We start from the raw sequence: 19,022 nt of genomic DNA, 5'->3' as shown, positions 1-19,022 counted from the left end.
GTGCTCTACTGGCATTCCTTAATCCACTTTTTTTAACATGGGTGTTAAATATCTCTGCTAAAATAATAGATGGATGAGTACCTGCCAGCACATTAAGCATCCATCTGCTGGTAACTTCTAGGTTATTTTCTCTGCATTCCCACCACTTAACAGCTCAGCGACTAGTGTGGGGAAACAAATACCAGTTCCCCCAATAAATGCTTAACCACCATATTGGGGTGGCAGAGGGAACATTTTTTTAAAAAAATTTCTTTTGAGAATCAGGAAATAACTGTTGAAATGACAAAAGTGCTGCAATAGCTGACTCCTGGAACACGGGCAAGTTTTTTTGACCAAATGAATGCATCTCAAGTGGGTTTCTGGCAGTGACTTAATGTTTAAAAATCTTGATCCTTTATATTTTTGCACTGTGTGCTCTTTAGATGAACGGTAAAACTAATGTGTTTGTACTGACTACAGCAGTGTATCCTGTTATTCAAACAACAGCCGTATTTCCATATCTCCCATTGTCTGGGCTATTAGCCGTATCTTGTGTATCCAATTATCCAGATTATAGATGTCTCCTGTTATCCAAAAGGTCTTGAGTTTTCAAAAAAAAACAGGTTTGGCTGATCAGGAAGTTGTTTTATTTAAAGGGGCACAGTCTTCATTTTAAAAAAGTGTCACCTATCCACCCTCTCTCTATGCTTCCATCCTGCTGCTTCCTCCTGTCAGCAAAGATAGTGCCCCTTTAAGCAATAATTGACAGCTAGCCAGGCTGATGGATGGGAAGACTGTATCAGAATGAATTTTTCCCTGGTGTGGTATATGTTGTCCATTATTGCTATTCAGTTATATCTCTGGACAGAAATTGGGTTGGGGAATTTTCTTCATGTTGGTTTGTTTTCACTCAGTTGCTGCTGCTTAATGACATTCATCTGCCACCAGCCTTTTGGGACCATGTTCCTCGCTGCTATGATATCAGCTTGTTAATTGAGGGCACCTTCACTCATAGAGAGGTATTAACCTGTTAAGTAAGAAAGGGCAGTGTTTACCTGAGAAGGACATTGCACTTCACCAAGTTTGTGGTGGAAACGCCAGGGCAGCATACTCACAGCACAAGGGAGATGAGCCTTCCAAGTGTGGTGTTATGTTCAGGTAATGGGGGTTCTACTGGAAGGGCGGGTGGGTGGGGGGTTTGGGGGTTGGGGTAGTTCTGTATGCACTGACAGTCGTGAAGATAGAATCTGAAATGCTGTATTAATGACTGCTGGCCAGTTTGACGCATAACACCCAGCTATGAAGAACTTGGTTTGTCATTAAGTTTTTAGTTAGTGCGCGTGTTACCAAACAGCCGCAGGTAAACTCCATGATAGAAAAGAAACCTTGACCTAGCAGTGGACAATTTGGTTTATGTGTTTCCTGGCACACCCCTCTACAGCATTTCAGGGCACTTCAGAAAAAAGGCAAAGATTTGATTGCCAATTTTTATTGACATTTTATTCATAAGACCTTCTTTGTTTTCTGTTTATCTTAATTTTCTTTTTAAAATAATTGCAGGAATATATGAAACATCAGTTTGCAGTCTCAAGAATTTAAAGTCGTTTTTAATTATGTGGGTTTAAAAAAAAAAGGTTTTTAAAGCAGTATTGTTGATGATCATAGCCTTTAGCTACATTGTGTAATTGGGGCTTAAGAGATTGCCTTCAGTGCCCTTTTACCCAAACATATGTAGTTTTCCTTAACTGCCTATTTGTATGGGCTTTCAATATTCTTTTGGTTCCCCTTCCCAGCTTCTTCATTGAGTTGTTGAGAAAGCTACATTAAATAAAATACAATTTTAAACAAGTCAAGTAAATGCGCTAACCATGAGCAGAATCGTATGATTCTCTGAATGCAGTTATAAACCTTTAATTTATGAATGGGCCAAAGCCTGGATTAAGCACTACACCTTTGGGGTACCAGTGGCTTATTGGGTTCTCCATGTAAAGGGGCTTTGGCATACTTTTAGAATGCATTGTTTATTTAGGGTAGTTTTTAATGTAATGGATTCCGGGGTGTCAGCTCAGTGGCCTGATCAAACCTATACCGAAAACCCCATCTATGTTTCACTAAATAAAATGCTGTACTGTGTTCATTCAGAAGCGGGGTGTGGGCTTATGTGATTTTACCAATGCCCACGCTCGCACAAAATGGAAGTAAGTTGACAAAAAGTGTCTTTAACTCAACAGGAATTCAGAGGTTTTAAATAGTACTTTTTATCCAGAGTGGGATTTTATAGTGACTGTGGGTAGTGAGTTATAATGCTGTACAAAGATTATTATAGATGTTCTCCCCAACTCTCACTATCTATAACCCAGCAGAGTTTTAAATAAAAATAAATCATTTGTATTTGTTTGGAACCTATTTGGACCTATAGGAAACTTGAATATAATTGTGTTTTATAAAACATAAAAATGGAAGGAAGGGGAGGGTCTTTTGTGAATACATAGGAAATAATTTTTTTTAAAAAGGTAACCAAGACAGCCTGAGTATGTGTACCAAAGTCTTGATTCATAGGAATAAATGAATCATTGCAGTTCTAGTTATTTCTTGCAGGTTGTGCCCCCTCCTTTGCAAATAGCCTACCACCCTCGTAATTCAGAACCAAGACACAGAATAGATGCATAACCAAAAAACCAGGGCAGCTGGGGCATGAGACTGCAGGACTCCAGTGTCTTTTGAGACCCATTTTTAAAGTTTTTTGTGTTTTTATTCTCTCCACACACACACCCCATCCTCTGTAAAATATAGAATTATACCTTTGTTAACTGTAGTAACAGTAGGCTTCGATCAGGTAATGTGGGATTCAAAGCTCCTGCTTAAAGCTGGTAAGGTCTGCTTTTCCCTCCAGCCGTGGCCCCTAACAGAAGCACGAGAGTGGGGAAATGGGCATTCTGCTAAGAGGAACTTGATTCCCCTTGTTTCTACACCATTGAAACCCTTTACACTATTTTACAGCGTTAAAGCACCCCCCCCCCCCCCCCCCCCCACCTTTATACAGGTTTTGTTGGGCATGGCGGGGTGGAGAAGCCTGGCAAGTCAGAAGAGATGACTTGTCGCTAGTTTGCTTTTGTTTACAGATGTCGCTGCTTTTTTTGTCTATGTGGCTGGTGAAACCTTGGGTATAAAGCTGCCGTGCGTTCCTTTTGTGTTGGTTTTCACAGGCAGTTAAACTTTTAAACCATTATAGCCCACACCATACAGTGTATATAATTAAGTGCCAGGTTGTTATTTTTTAAAGTTAAGAGATTTATAGACAACTTAAGTGAAGTTTAAAAACCTGCCAATTAACAATTGAAAATACTGCCATAGTGCATATATATATTTTTTTATTACAATTTATTTATTTAATTTGGGGTTTTTTGTTGACGATGTACTCTGTGCAGCTATCTATAGTATGTGGGATGCTGCTCAATAAATGGGAATACCCTGCACACTGCTTACTCCAAGTGCTGGACTGAGTTCAACAAGGACACTTGGTATTGGGTGCTGCAAGCTTCTAGTAGACAGTTCATCCCAAATGAATGAAGAGCCACTTTGATCCAAACCTCCATTGTTTGATTTTGTGGGGGGAGTAGGTTATGCAGTGGCGGGTGTACTTATTCTCTGGCAAGAAGTATGTCTGTACTAGCATATTTTTCATATTCCTTCCCCATGAATTGTGATGCTGTGTCACTGCAGCCCAATGCATCTGATAGAACTAGCTGCGATAAGATCGAGCACATTTTTCTGAGTGGCATCCACGAGGCTGGATCTCCATTTTAAACACCAAAGTAAAAAAAAAACTATTTTTACACTGCTGCTGTCCTTTTGCACCATTTCATAAGGTTCACTCTATACAGTTAGTGTCTTTGTAGAACGATTGAGATTTTGTCTCGCCTCCATTTTGCCTCAAAACTGGCGTGTTACCGCTGCACAAATGAGTTCCATCTTCGTCTCTTGGGTTCTGGAACAGTCAAGTTAGAAATTACTCTGTGACTGTCTCTAACAATCCACAACAAGAGAGACAATTACAGAGGGTTGCTGGTCTTTTGACCTCTGTAGAAACAGCTGTTTCTCCCCCCTTCTTCTCTACTGGAGCACTTCACTATTCTATCCTGCTGCAGGATAGAACTGATGAAACATCTGTCCCAGCACAGTGGGAGATTACAATCCAGACACATGGAACAATTCAGACTCAAACCCATGAACGTCTGGCAAGGAGGGACTTTAGTATTTTTTTATTTTAAAATGGTTTAACATTGTCCCTTTTGCAACCCAACACAGTAGGACACAGCGGTTTTACAGTGAATGTATCTTTTCTAATGACTGAACTACTTACTAGAAAAGTTTTTTTTTTAAAGAATGATTCACCATAAATTTTGTTCAATGAGATACAAAATCCCATCTGGAAAAAAAAAGCGGGTTAATTTGAAGGGCTGGTTCTCATCTATTTAGCATCCATTTCAAAGCAATACGATGTTTACGGTAAATCTGTAGAGATCATGTAAAACTATCATGTCTTGTTAGTTTAAGAATACATAGTTCTGGGTCCTAGTTCAGAAAGAAATAACTGAGGGGGAATGCAGAATCTACAATTTCTGAATTGTTCTTAGAGAACATAATGTTTCAGTGATACTTCAAGATTTTTTAATTTTTAAACACTATTGCAGTTTCTTTTTATTGTCTCAAGAACGGACCGCTGACTATATAACTACTAGATGGGGCAGAAGGGGGATATACTTTTTAAATTATTTTTAAAAGTTCGGGTACACATTGTGTCTGTACATCCCTGTTCTCTGTGACTAGGACGCTTGCCTTTTCTCCCCCACACCCCACCGGAACGGAATTATATTTATATGTGTGTTTTTCCGTTAATGTGAATATATTTTTATGTCTCTTTGAGATGAATACACGAAGAAGTGGTAGATGTAAAATGTTCCGGGTCAGAGAAACCTTGCGTGAGAAATTTGTTTTATTTTTATTCGTGACGAGGCAAATTGTAAACCTTTTTTAATTATTTTTTTGTGTGTTTCTGTAAATTGTTATTTTTTACATTGCTGTTGCAAAACATCATTAACAATCGGATTAGTGCATCAGTGTTAAAACCATATCATGGTAATGAAGGTAATTTTACTTATTAAGAAAAACTGAAAGCTATGCTAAAGAATGAATGTAAAAAAATGTACATAGTTGTAAAAAAATGTTTCTAAGCGTCATTTTCTATGCACTTTTTTATTTAAGTGATAGTTTAATTAATAAATATGTCCAGTTTATCCTTGGAGATACTTTAAATATACCTTGTGTATTTCATGTGGGTTTGGGTTTTTTAAAAACATTTTTCTCACTCCACTTCTGCCCCATTCTTCGGCATGGTACCTCTGGTGCTGAATGTTCCCAGGCACCTCACCTAAATGGCTGGTCTTCATGTGTGAGCATACACAGTGCATTGGTGGGTTATGTTGTTATGGCGACATCACGATGGAGTCTAGTGTTCTTATTTTTTTCCACCACCATTGCCAGAGGATCTGAATCCAATTATAGCAGCAAGGAGCTTATGTTAAACCTGTATAAGACACTAGCTCAGCCTCAGCTGGAGTATTGCGTCCAGTTCTGGGTGCCGCACTTTAGGAAAGATGTGAAGGCATTGGAGAGGGTACAGAAAAGATTCACGAGAATGGTTCCAGGGATGAGGAACTTCAAATATGAAAATAGATTGGAGAAATTGGGACTGTTTTCCTTGGAGAAGAGAAGGCTGAGAGATTTGATAGAGGTATTCAAAATCATGAGGGGGTCTGGACAGAGTAGATCGGGAAAACTTCCCATTCGTGAAAGGATCGAGAACGAGAGGGCTTAGATTTAAAGTGATTGGCAAAAGAAGCAAAAGCGACATGAGAAAAAACGTTCACACAGTGAGTGGTTAGGATCTGGAATGCAGTGCCTGAGTGTGGTGGAGGCAGGTTCAATTGAGGCATTCAAAAGGGAATTGGACTGTTATCTGAAGAGGAAGAATGCAGGGTTATGGGGGAATGGCATTGGATGCATTCCTCATTCGGAGAGCCTGTGCAGACATGATGGGCCGAATGGCCGCCTTCTGCGCTGTAGCAATTCTGTGCCTTTTGGAAGCAGGTAGCCCAGCGCAGATGGGGAACTCAGTTACACGTGAGTCATTGAGGATGCTGTGTACATGGGTCAGTAAAGAGTTACTCATCAGTGATGCATGTTGTGTGTAAAACTAGGGTTAGATAGTAGGCATTCCTTGCTGAGAATGATGCACTCATGAGTGGTCGGACACATTTTTTTTTAAAAATTCGCCACATGTTAAGTGTTTAATCTCAGCCATATCTTCACTGGAGGGAAGTTGAGAGAAGCCCTGGATTGCTCTCATTTATTTCCTCATTTTTGACCAGTTCTAGCAGAGTTTTTGGGAGTAAGTTGCCTTCTTTCTCCTCTTGTCTACAAATGACACGGAGAGCAAAAGAAAATGAAATACAGATATTGAAGAGGTGACTTGCATTAATCTTAATGAATTTTGTTAATCTTGTCTGGCATTTCAATACCAAGAAAAGCATCACAGCTGCACCAGATGGTACTGTTCCCAACTTTGGCTTTTGACATATTCATGTTTATGGGTTCTTTTTGTTCCCCAAGGGCTGGGTGGGAGCAGATGGATTGATGTTCACTATAAAATGTATTGCACGTACATATTGCCAGCAAACCTCTGCAATGAACCAAAAGAGCGAGCCTTCCTGCTTTCTGACTTTTGATGTTCCAGAAATGAAAGATTACTGTTATGACACAGAAGAGTATCTATGAAAGATTACAGGTAATGTATTTAATGAGCTTGAATGTTGAAAACCATCTCCTTTCATTTTCTCAACAAGGAGGCATTCAGTTTTTCTCATGGGCACTAGACACGGTGCAAAAATAAAACTGCCTGTTGGAATCTGACATTATGTTGCTGGACTACATTGCTATGTATTGTGGTAGCCAGCATGCTCCATGTTGAATGAAAGTCTAGCCCTTCAGAGACATGCTTTCTGTTGACCATTTGTTGAAGGTGGGTGACTGTCAATGGTGGTATCGCAAGAGTAAGGCTGTCAATTTATAGATTTTCTTTGTGTTCTCTTCATGTTTTCAGTGGTCATAAGTCTGGTTCCTCTACTCTGTACCTATGTTGTCAACATGCAACTAGTCTTAGCCATGATGCCAGTCAAATGGCCAAACCTTGGCTTCCGCTTAGCATCTCCCTGCAGCAGTGGGACAGGAATGGGATCTGTGTCTTTCCCTGTGTTAGTGTACCAGCACACTACACTATTGCATCGTTATTACTAGATGTTCCTTCCCCAGGCTTGTTCAGCCAGTTGGACACTTTATTGGAGGGGTCTATTAACAGTGGAGAATATTAGAGAATATAATACTACATTTCTTTGTTCTCAAACTTCTCTTGTTCCTCCTAAGCTTCCTTCCTCTGTTGACATAAAGACTGACTGAACTTTTCCAGGACTCGGACATGCCAAGTTCCTGCAATCTTCAGACTCTTAAATTTCAAGATGACTGAAGCCTGCCTTCATATCACTCCCTGATGTGTTATTTACTGGTAGTATGTTCACTGAAGTTTGAAGCTTTATTTATTCCTGGGAACCTTATTTTTTTGGCATAGCCAGCACTCAACGGACACAGGCAGCTGATGAGTTAGTATTTACGCTGACAGGTTATTGTAATATAATTGCTGCACATTTATATGGATCAACATTGGGTTACCAAGACATAAAGCAGACTTGCAATTAGAATTATAGAACATAGAAGGAGGCCACTCAGCCCATTGTGCCTTTGTCGGCTCTATCCAATTAGTCCCACTACTACCCTGCTCATTAGCCGTAGCTCTGCGATTTTCAACTCCAAGTATTTATCCAATTCCCTTTTAAAACTTACTATTGAATCTGCTTCCACCATCTTTTCAGGTAGTGCATTCTGGATCATCATAACTCACTGCGTTTATAAAGTTTCACAATATCATCCCAACTCTGACAAATCGACATGGTTTACACAAATTATTTTTTGAAGTACGATCACTTATGGGGAAACGTGGCTGCCTATTTGCACATGGCAAGATCCCAGAAACTGCAGTGGGATTAATAACCAGTTAACCTGTTTTTGCTAGCGTTGGTTCAGGAAGAAAATTTGGCCAGGACACTGGGAGCACTCCCTGCTCTTCAAATAATGCCATGGGATCTTTAATATCCATCCAACTAGTTTAAAGTTGCATCTGAAAAATGGCATCTCTGATAGTGCAGCACTTGCTCCGTCCTACAATGGAGTGTTAGCCTAGATTGGGCTCCAGTCTTGGGGGCGGAACTTGAATCACTGATCCTCTTGGTCAAGGCAGAGAGTTCTACCAAGTGAACCAAGCTGACAATAACAGTCAGGCCACATTACTTGCAAATGTGGCTAAAGTCAATGTAGATTTCAATTTTTTAACTTGTATTATCCTGGAAGATTTTCTCTCATCTCCTCATGACGTCTCTTGCTAAGGTTTGTTGGGCCTTCCAATACTTTGCCCAGGTGGCCGTCGTTCACTTGAGCCCAGTGAATGTCAGGTGGCTGCTAAACTATAGGACAGCACAGCCATAATTCATCCTGTTTTCACCTGATATGTATGTGCACATGTGCTTTTTGTGGGAGGGGAATTACAGGGCTGTGATCAGGAGTGGAGCACTGACTGAGACCAGGGATCTAACCTGGGGACCTCGTGATCTTGTGTGTTTGTCTCCCACTGGTTAGTGCCTCGGGCCTGATGTTTGGTTTCTATAAAGCCTATGTTGCCAGTCTGTGGTTGATGTCATTGCTGTTTACCATAGTCTGCAAGTCAGTGCCCTGAGCATTGGCCTCCGCCCTACAGTGCCATTGGCTGGAGTTAAACGTGAACACAGCCTCTTCAGACTGAAGTCCACTGCACAAGGTCAGATAGAGGAACTCACTTCAAATTGCTGCACCTTTGACAAGGGATTCTCACATCAACCCCAGGATATGGCTACCCTCCGTGACCAGGCTGTGCTCCAGGCCATCTTCAACCCCAACAACCCCTTTGGTAACGATTTTGAATTGGAAGCAGAGGTAGAGCTAACTGATGATGGTGAGTGTTTGACAGTTTCAAATTGGTTATTCTTACAAAAGGGCTTCCCGTTACCCTTTACAAAATCAGTTTTATCTGTGGATGTTAGGATAAGGATGAGACCGGGTTTGGCTGTGACGCACTCACTGGACTCGTGCATTTGAGTATGTTGATTGATGTCTACCTATGGAAACATTACCGTAGTGAGGGTCAGCTCCTGGGAAGCCCATACCCCAGTGCGAGTACGTGTCTGCGGATCCCATACCCCACTGAGAGTCAGAGCCCTAGGAACCCTTATCCCAGCGAGAATCAATGCTTAAGGAATGTATGTTCCAGTGAGAATCAGCACTTGGGGAACTTTTACCCAATTAAGTCAATCCTCTATTAAGTTGTACCCCAGGGAAAGCCTGGGGATCCTGTACTGCATTTAGATGTAGCACCCAGGGAACTCCAACAAGTCAGTGCCCAGGAAACTCTACCCCAGCAAGTCAGTATTTCACAACAACTTGTATTTAAAGCGCACCTTTAACATCATAAATTGCCCCAAGCTACTTCACAGGAGTGTTACCAATCAAAATTTGACACCAAGCCACATAATGAGATATTAGGGGAGGTGACTAAAAGCTTGGTTAAATAGGTAGCCTTTAAGGAGTGTCTTAAAGGAGGAAAGACAGGTTGGTTGCTCAGGAGGCCAGAATTGGAGGAATGTAGAGATCTCTGAGGGTTTTAGAGATGGGGAGGGGCAAGACCTTGAAAACAAGGATGAGAATTTTTAAATTGAGGCATAGGAAACCATATCTTAGTAAGAGTCAGTGCCCTGGAGATCCGCATCACGGCAAGTGTCAGTGCCCAGGGAACGAGTACCCCAATGAGTCAGCACCTGAAGAATCTCAGCTGATCTGTTGCACACATAAGTTGTGCTCCTTGTGCAGAGGGTTGCAGGCCAGGGTTAAATCGTGGAGATGTATTATTTTGGAGCTTTGCTTGATTATGTTTTATGTAACCCATCTCGATCTATATTCAGATAGCAGGTTTGATCCAGTCCTAGTGCAACAGGCTAAAGACTTGGAACTCCAGGGAATTTCCCTGGCAGAATCTGGGAATGTGGATGCAGCTGTTGAGATATTCACTCAGGCCATTGCGATCGTCCCTGAGCGAGCATCTGGCTACAACAACCGAGCACAAACTCTGCGGCTGAAGGGAGACACGGCAGGTAAAGGCTCAGGATTAATACAAAGGTGGAGAGCAAGGTGAAAGTTGAGAAACGTTAGCAAACATTTTTGTACAGCAGGAGTCTCCCTCTGTTAGTTTGTACTCATAGGTACAGCAATTGTCTTGGATCTCTGTCTGATGACGGATGAGTGTTTGGAGAAATGGATGATTGAGGCAACAGATGGGTGAGTGGGGGGTTGTGTCAGGTGATGGACACATGGCTTGATGGACATGTGAAATAATGGATGGGTTCACTAGACTGGTTCCTAAGAAGTGGGGATTATCCTATGAGAAAAGATTGAGTAGACTAGACCTATATTCCCTGGAGTTTAGAAGAATGAGATCTATTTGAAACATAAAATTCTTAAGGGGCTTGTCAGAGTAGATGCTGAGAAAATGTTTCGCTGGCTGGGGAATGCAGTGTCACAATCTCACAATAAGAGGTTGGCCATTTAGGACTGAGATGAGAAATTTCTTTAATAAAAGCAAAATACTGCAGATGCTGGAAATCTGAGATAAAAACAAGAAATGCTGGAAATACTCAGCAGGTCTGGCAGTATCTGTGGAGAGAGAAGCAGAGTTAACGTTTCAAGTCAGTGACCCTTCACTTGATGCGTTGTGAATCTTTGGAATTCTTACCCCAGAGAGCCATTGAGTATATTCAAGACAGGTCGATAGATTTTTGGTACTAAGGGAATTGAGGTATTTGGGGATAGTGCAGTAAGGTGGAGTTAAGGTAGCAGATCAGCCATAATCTTGTTGAATGACGGAGCAGGTTTGAAGGGTCAAATGGCCTACTCCAGCTCCCACCTCTTATGGTCTGTGTTGTTATGATTCTGTTGGTGACATTCTGAGTATTGATCCGTCAAGGAGCATTCAGCTGACCGATGGATAATCTTGTCCGTTCCAGGAGCCATGAGTGACCTGACCAAAGCGGTGGAGCTGAGTGGAGGAAGAGGACGGACAGCTAGCCTGGCTTTGGTCCAACGAGGACTTCTCTATCGACTCTACCAGCAGGACCAGGAGGCTCTGCAGGACTTCAGACAGGCAGCCACTCTGGGCAACGCGTTCGCCAGGAACCAAGTGACTCTCATGAACCCATACGCGGCTCTGTGCAACCGCATGTTGGCCAAGATGGTGACCAGTCTCAGGAATCCCGAGCCCCCTGCGTCACCCTCTGTGTGAAGGGCTATGCGCTCTTTTGATACCAGAGTTCACTGGGATTGTTTTCACTCCCCTTTCGTCATTAACTCTAACTTTGTTTTTAAATAATCTCCAAGTTTTTTGAGCTTTTTATCTCTTGTTTCCGAGTTGCCTTTCTCCAAGCCAGTGGATGGCTGCATAGCTGATACAATCCATGCTCTTGAGATGTTAACAGAGGCTGTTCCAATACTACCTCCCCACCAGCATTGAGAAGTGATAAACCTGCCCATTCTAACCAGTGGTAGTGAAGACTAATTAATCCATGTACTGTGAGAAGGAGCTCAGGACTCCATCACAGGTTACTAGACTCTGAGTGAGGGTTCTCTACTTGTGGTGTTAGCCGGTTGTCACATTTCAAGATTTCTATTTGTCCATGGAAAGATTTCAGTTTATAGTAAAATGATGGCATTGTAAAATTCAGTTCACAAAACGTTAAGTCCATATGACCATACCATACAAATTAGGAACAGAAGTAGGCCATTCGACCCGTCGAGCCTGCTCCACCATTCAATAAGATCATGGATGATCTGTTTCTGTCTCGAATTCCACACTCCCATCTACCCCATTGAATGGCAGATAATCTTTGATGCCCATGACTAACACGCATCTATCTACCTCCGCCTTTCAAATACTCAGTGACCCCGCCTCCACCACCTGAGGCAGAGAATTCCAAAGTTGCACAACCCTCTGAGAGAAAACATTTCTCCTCATCTCTGTCCTAAAAGGGCAACCTCTAATTTTAAAGCAGTGCCCCCTAGTTCTGGTCTCGCCCACGAGAGGAAACATCCTTTCCGCATCCACCTTGTCAAGACCGTTCAAGATCTTACATACTTCAATCAAGTCTCCCCTCACTCTTCTAAACTCCAGTGAAAACAAGCCCAGTCCAACCTTTCTTCAGAAGACAACCCGCTCATTCCAGGTATCAATCTAGTAAACCTCCTCTGAACCACTTCCAACGCATTCACATCCTTCCTTAAATAAGGAGACCAAAACTGCACACAGTATTCGAGATGTGGTCGCACCAATGCCCTGTATAACAGAAGCATAACATCCTTACTTTTATTTTTTATTCCTCTCATAATAAAGGATAGCATTGCATTAGCCTTCTTTATTGCTTGCTGTACCTGCATACTAACTTTTTGTGACTCCAGCATTAAAACACCTAGATCCCTCTGCACCTCTGAATTCTGCAGTCGTTCTCAGTTTAAGTAATACACTGCTTTTTTTATTCTTCCTGCCAAAATGAACAACTTTACTTTTTCCCACATTATACTCCATCTGCCAGATTTTTTCCCCACTCACTCAACCTATCTATATCTGTCTGCAACCTCCTTATGTCCTCTTCACAACATACTTTCCTACCTATCTTTCTGTCATCTGCAAATTTAGCTACCATGCCATCGCTCCCCTCATCTAAGTCATTGATATAAATTGTAAAACGTTGAGGCCCCAGCATAGACCCCTGCAGAACTCCACTCATCACATCCTGCCAATCAGAAAAGGACCCATTTATGCATACTCTGTTTTCTGCTAGCCAACCAATCTTCGATCCATGCTAATGTGTTACCTACTGCACCATGAGCGCCTACTTGGCGCAATAGCCTTTTATGTGGCACCTTGTTGAATGCCTTCTGGAAATCCAAGTACAGAACGTCAACGGGCTCTCCTTTATCCACAGCGCATGTTACTCCTTCAGGGAACTCCAATAAATTGGGTAAATATAATTTCCCTTTCACAAAACCATGCTAACTATTCCCAATTACCTTGAGTTTTTCTAAGTGCCCACCAAAGCCGCTTTAATGATCGATTCTAACATCTTTCCCACAAGGGACATCAAGCTAACTGGCCTATAGTTACCTGCTTTCTGCCTCCCCCCCCCCCCCCCCCCCCGCCCTGTTCCCACCCCCCAACTTCTTGAATAGAGGGGTTATATTTGCTACTTTACAGTCTGATGGAACCTTTCCAGAATCTAGCAAATTTTGAAAAATTAACACCAATGCATCTACTACCTCATTAGCCACCTCTTTTAAGATCCTAGGATGAAGCCCATCAGGACCCGTGGGCTTGTCAGCCTGCAGCTCCATCAGTTGGCTCAGTACCGCTTCCCTGGTGATTGTAATTTCAGCAAGTTCCTTTCTTCCTTCCACCTCCTGATTTACAACTATTACTGGAATGTTTTTTGTTTCCTCTCTAGTTAAGACAGAAGCAAAATATTTGTTCATTTCATCCGCTATTTCCTTATTATTTACTATTAACTCCTAATTCTCACTCTCTAGAGGACCAACATTCATTTTACTTACTCTTTTCCTTTTTAAATACCTGTAGAAACTCTTGCTATCTGTTTTTACGTTATAAGCTAGCTTCCTTTCATACTCTAATTTCTTTCTCCTGATTAACCTTTTAGTAATTCTCTGCTGTTCTTGATATTCCGACCAATCATCTGACCTGCCACATCTTGGCACAATTATGTGCTTTTTCCTTAAGTTTGATGCTTTCCTTAACTTCTTTAGTTAACCATGGATGGTGGGTCCTCCCCTTAGAATTTTTCTTTATGGTATTGTGTAATGTGACTGCGGCACAGTGGCGCAGTGGTTAGCACCGCAGCCTCACAGCTCCAGCGACCTGGATTCAATTCTGGGTACTGCCTGTGTGGAGTTTGCAAGTTCTCCCTGTGTCTGCGTGGGTTTTCTCCGGGTGCTCCGGTTTCCTCCCACAGCCAAAAGACTTGCAGGTTGGTAGGTAAATTGGCCATTATAAATTGCCCCTAGTATAGGGAGGTGGTAGGGAAATATAGGGACAGGTGGGGATGTGGTAGGAATATGGGATTAGTGTAGGATTAGTATAAATGGGTGGTTGATGGTCGGCACAGACATGGTGGGCCGAAGGGCCTGTTTCAGTGCTGTATCTCTAAACTAAACTTAATCTGAGTATTCTGAAATATATCCCCTTAAATGTCTACCACTGCTTCTTTATTGATCTATCTCCTAGCCTTGTAACCCAGTTCAGTTCAGCTATCTCGGCTTTCATGCCCACATAGTTGCCCCTTATTTAAGTTTAAATTAGACCCCTCCTCTCTTCCAAACTGGATGTAAAATTCAATCATATTGCGGTTGCTGCTACCTAGAGGTGCCTTTGCTCTGAGGTTATTAATTAATTCTGTCACATTACACAATACCAAGTGTAATATAACCTGCTCTCTGGTGGGTTCCAGAATGTGCTGCTCTAAGTAACTATCTCGAAAGCTTTCTTTGCGTTCCTCATCCAGGCTAATATTGCCAATCTGATTTTCCATAATTATTGCCGTCCCTTTATCACAAGCACCCAAGTCACAATATACAGCTTCTGGGAATGGGGTTTGGGAAGCATCTACCTACATTGCCACATGGACCTGATGACAGCCTGTTCCTGTGCTGCAAATACTTTGCAATGGATGTTCCTTATCAACATTCCAGTGTGGTTCTCAGCATAGCTTGCAATGCCTCCTCCACTTGAGTTTTTACCAAGAGCATGGGAGCCATTTGATTGACGGCTGAGCTGTCCAATTGCTGGACAAAGAGGGCTGGTGTTGTGTCAGATGACTTCCTACAAAACTAGGAAAAGGAAGAAGCACAGGGTCTGAATCAGTCTACTTTAGGCTGCCGCGGCCAGACCTAGCATTCACAGCTGACTAGTTTCAGAAGATCTATTAGGGCGGTGCAGTGGTTAGCACCGTAGCCTCACAGCTCCAGCGACCCAGGTTCGGTTCTGGGTACTGCCTGTGCAGAGTTTGCAAGTTTTCCCTGTGACCGTAAGGGTTTCCGCTGGGTGCTTCGGTTTCCTCCCACAGCCTAAGACTTGCAGGTTGATAGGTAAACTGGCCATTGTAAATTGCCCCTAGGTGGTAGGAGAATTGAGGGAAGGTGGGGATGTGGTAGGGAATATGGAATTAATGTAGGATTAGTATAAATGGGTGGTTGATGTCGGCACAGACTCGGTGGGCTGAAGGGCCTGTTTCAGTGCTGTATCTCTGTGACTCTAAAGATGACTATGACTCTAAAGAAGAGTGCATTTACCCTTCTAACTGGGGTAGGATAGAGTATTGGTTATTTTCAATGTTAGAGTGTTAGGCAAATAAGTCGAAGTAAGATGGAATTTACTAAAAATGCTATCCGTTCATTTTATTATCAAAAATAAATCAACCTGACGATTTATAATTGATCTCATCTCACTAAAGTATTAATCATTCTGCCTTTTGTAAGAGTGGAGAAGTGCATGTGGGTGAACATGACATAGGAAATAGGAGTAGACCATACGACCCCTCGAGCCTGCTACGCCATTCAATACGATCAGGGCTGATTGCTGCCTCAACTGCACTTGCTTGCCTGTGCGCCGTACCTCTTGATTCCCTGAGAGACCAAACATCTGTCTGTCTCAACCTTAAATGCACTCAACAGTGGAGCAATGATAACTAGAGTATTCAGTTCACATAACAAAGAATTTTATTGTTATGGCCTGGGTCGTCCAATCGCAAGACTAGATAGGGAGCAGGAAGGGGATACTTGTGATTATAAGGGACATGGAGTCTGCTGACCAGTGACGCTGAAACTTGGAGAATATTAAGTGCAGGCCTATAATTTGGAACGCAACTATTCCACCGCCAGAACTGTCCATTATATCAAGTATATTGTAAAATGACTTTCTATTTGAGTACTGTTTTGGCTCAATGCCAATGTAAATATCATGAACTCAACACCCAGCATTCTCACATTATTCCATATAATTTTCGAATGTCCCACTAATCCCCAAAACAGAAAGAAAAAAGACTTGTACTTGTATAGCGCCTTTCATGACCACAGAGCATCCCAACGCACTTTACAATGAATGAAGTACTTTTGAATTGTACTCACTGTCATGATGTAGGAAATGTGGCAGCCAATTTGCAATTAGCAAGCTCCCACAAACAGCACTGTGATAATGACCTGGTATTTTTTTGTTTTGTAGTGATGTTGATTGAGGGATAAATATTAGCAAATCACTGGGGGGAAAATGCCTTTGCTGCTCTTTGAAATACTGTAGTGCTGTCGGATCTTTTACGTCCTTCTGCGAGGGCAGTTGGGCCCGTGATTTTTAACATCTCAGCCGAGAAACGGCACCTCCGACAGTGCAGCACTCCCTCAGTACTGTAAGTGTCAGCTTTTTGTGCTCAAGCCTCTGTAGTGACACTTGAACCCACAATTTTCTGACTCGAGGCACGAGTGCTAACAATTGTGTCATGGCTGACACACCAGTGCTTCCATGACAACGAACGTTGCTCCTGCAGTTTTCTTTTACCAGCATCTTTCAATGAGATGTCAGCATAGGTTCATCTACATTTCAGGAAGAAAATGCATTTGTGAAAGGAGTTTCATTTTTGCTATTTGTCATCTAGGCCACAAGATGGTATAATTAAATGATCTGGAAGGACAATGTCATCTTTCTGACAGGAAAGCAAAAATACTTCAACAATTGACCTGAGTTATATTGTGTTTTAATGTGGGAAAATAACAATTTGCATTTATATAACACCTTTAACATAGTATATTGCCCCAAGGCGCTTCACAATAGTGTAATTACAAAATTTGACACTCAGCCACAGAAGAACATTTTAAGATAGCTGATCAAAAATTCTCGTTCAAAGAGATAGGTTTTAAGGAGCGTCTTAAAGGAGGAGAGATGGTGAGGTTTCGGGAGGAAATTCCAGAGTTTGGAACCTAGACAGCCTAGGTGCGACTGCCAATGATGGAGCGATGGAAATCGGGGATGTGCGTGAGGCTGGAATTGAAGTGCAGAAATCTCTGAGGATTAGAGGGCTGATGGAGGTTAGAGTTAGGGAGAGGTTGAGGCCATGGATTTGAAAATAGGAAGCAAAATTTTTAATTGTGGCATTGCCCGACCAGGAGCCACATTGTCACAAGGCACATCACCAAGGAGTAAAAAGAACAAAAAGAACGGGCGCTAACCCATGGTGGGAGAGTTAGGTGAGGCGGCCAAGAGTTCACTCAAAATGATGGGCTTTAATAACATTTTTAAAGCAGATGAACAAAAATTTAATTTTAACAAAATTTCTTCGCTTTCAGGGGTTTGTTCAATGAATTTTTCCCTGAGGATAAAGTCTTGGTTTTGAAATCAAGTCACATTACTGAATTTGCATCTAAATAGGAATAGATTTGTGAACTGGTGATTCCCAAACTTCTGTGATTTTTCTTTGTCTGTCTTTGAAGACCTGGTTCTGTGCACATGTGGTAGAGCATATTGTGTTAACAGAGTGACCAATAAACAGTTCCTTAAAGCGTACCTCTTTGACCTAATTTTTGGTCACCTGTCCTAAAATCTTATGTGGCGCCGTGTCAAATGTTGTTTAATTGCACTTCTGTGAGTGCCATGGGAATTTTACTACTTAAAGGTGCTGTAGGTTACAGTATTTTAAAGTGGTTTAAATGGTCGAATTGAATGTGGAGCAAAGGGGAAGCTTTTTCTGTGTGAACAAAGCAAGCTAAGCCATGAGAATCAGGCACTGAGATAATGGGAACAATTGCTGAGGCACCACATACCACAGTATATTGCTAAGGCGGACAGAACTATAAAGGTCTGAAGGCCACAAAAAGATAAAAATGACCCCATGCACTGCAGCACAGTTAACAAAGCTTTTGGGACAGAGTTGGAGGATGAAAGGCAGAATCATAGAATAGTACAGCAGAGAAGGCGGCCATTCAGCCCATCAGGTCTGTGCCAGCTCTTTCAAAGAGCAATCCAGTTAGTTCCACTTCATTGCTCTTCCACCGGTCCCTACAATTTTTTTCTCTCCAAGTATTTATCCAGTTCTCTTTTGAAGGTTTCTATTGAATTTGTATCCACCACCAAACGGGAGGATATTGAGAGGGCTAGAAGATGTGAGAGACCTTGGAGTGCATGTCCACAGGTCCCTGAAGGTGGCAGGACAGGTAGATAAAGTGGTGAAGAAGGCAAATGGAATGCTTTCCTTTATTGACCAAGGTATAGAATGCAAAAGAAGGGATGTAATGCTGGAACTGTATAAAATGCTGGTTAGGCCACAGTTGGAGTATTGCATACAGTTCTGGCCACCACATTACAGGAAAGACATAATTGCTCTGGAGAGAGTACAGAGGAGATTTACAAGAATGTTGCCAGGGCTTGAAAATTGCAGTTGTGGGGAAAGATGGGATAGGCTGGGGTTGTTTTCCTTAGAACAGAGGAGGCTGAGGAGTGACTTAATTGAGGTGTGCAAAACTATGAGGGGCCTAGATAGAGTAGACAGGAAGGACCTGTTTCCACTAGCAGAGAGGTCAATTACCAGGGGTCACAGATTTAAGGTGATCGGTAGAGGGAACATGAGGAAAGACTTTTGGGTGATGGGTGTCTGGAAATCACTGCCCGGATCGGTGGTGGAGGCAGAAATCCTCAACTCATTTAAAAGCTAACTGGACCTGCACCTGAAGTGCTGTAACCTGCAAGG

The 19,022-nt window shown here is 42.2% G+C and overlaps 1 protein-coding gene and 1 long non-coding RNA gene across 2 annotated transcripts in view; one reads left to right on the top strand and one right to left on the bottom strand.

The window, feature by feature from the left end:
- The window catches only part of LOC137381468 (uncharacterized), a 59,412-nt gene that overhangs the window by 17,644 nt on the left and 22,746 nt on the right, over nt 1-19,022 (bottom strand). The gene's annotated exons all lie outside the window — the stretch shown is intronic.
- On the top strand, nt 8,926-15,727 carry ttc36 (tetratricopeptide repeat domain 36). Its single transcript, XM_068054095.1, has 3 exons — nt 8,926-9,136; nt 10,140-10,328; nt 11,238-15,727. Exons 1-3 carry the CDS (start codon nt 9,031-9,033, stop codon nt 11,510-11,512), a joined length of 570 nt encoding a protein of 189 aa, XP_067910196.1. The 5' UTR covers nt 8,926-9,030; the 3' UTR covers nt 11,513-15,727.

Source organism: Heterodontus francisci, chromosome 22 (genome assembly GCF_036365525.1).
Source record: "Heterodontus francisci isolate sHetFra1 chromosome 22, sHetFra1.hap1, whole genome shotgun sequence".
In the NCBI taxonomy this organism is placed as follows: domain Eukaryota; kingdom Metazoa; phylum Chordata; class Chondrichthyes; order Heterodontiformes; family Heterodontidae; genus Heterodontus; species Heterodontus francisci.
This window is presented reverse-complemented; position numbering and strand designations above follow the sequence as displayed.

Excerpts from the sequence above, each read along its gene's own strand:
- ttc36 (XM_068054095.1), top strand. The coding sequence starts at position 9,031 with ATGGCTACCCTCCGTGACCAGGCTGTGCTCCAGGCCATCTTCAACCCC. Across the intron at positions 9,137-10,139 it reads GGTAGAGCTAACTGATGATG|ATAGCAGGTTTGATCCAGTC; the intron begins GTGAGTGTTTGA and ends ATCTATATTCAG. Across the intron at positions 10,329-11,237 it reads GCTGAAGGGAGACACGGCAG|GAGCCATGAGTGACCTGACC; the intron begins GTAAAGGCTCAG and ends TGTCCGTTCCAG.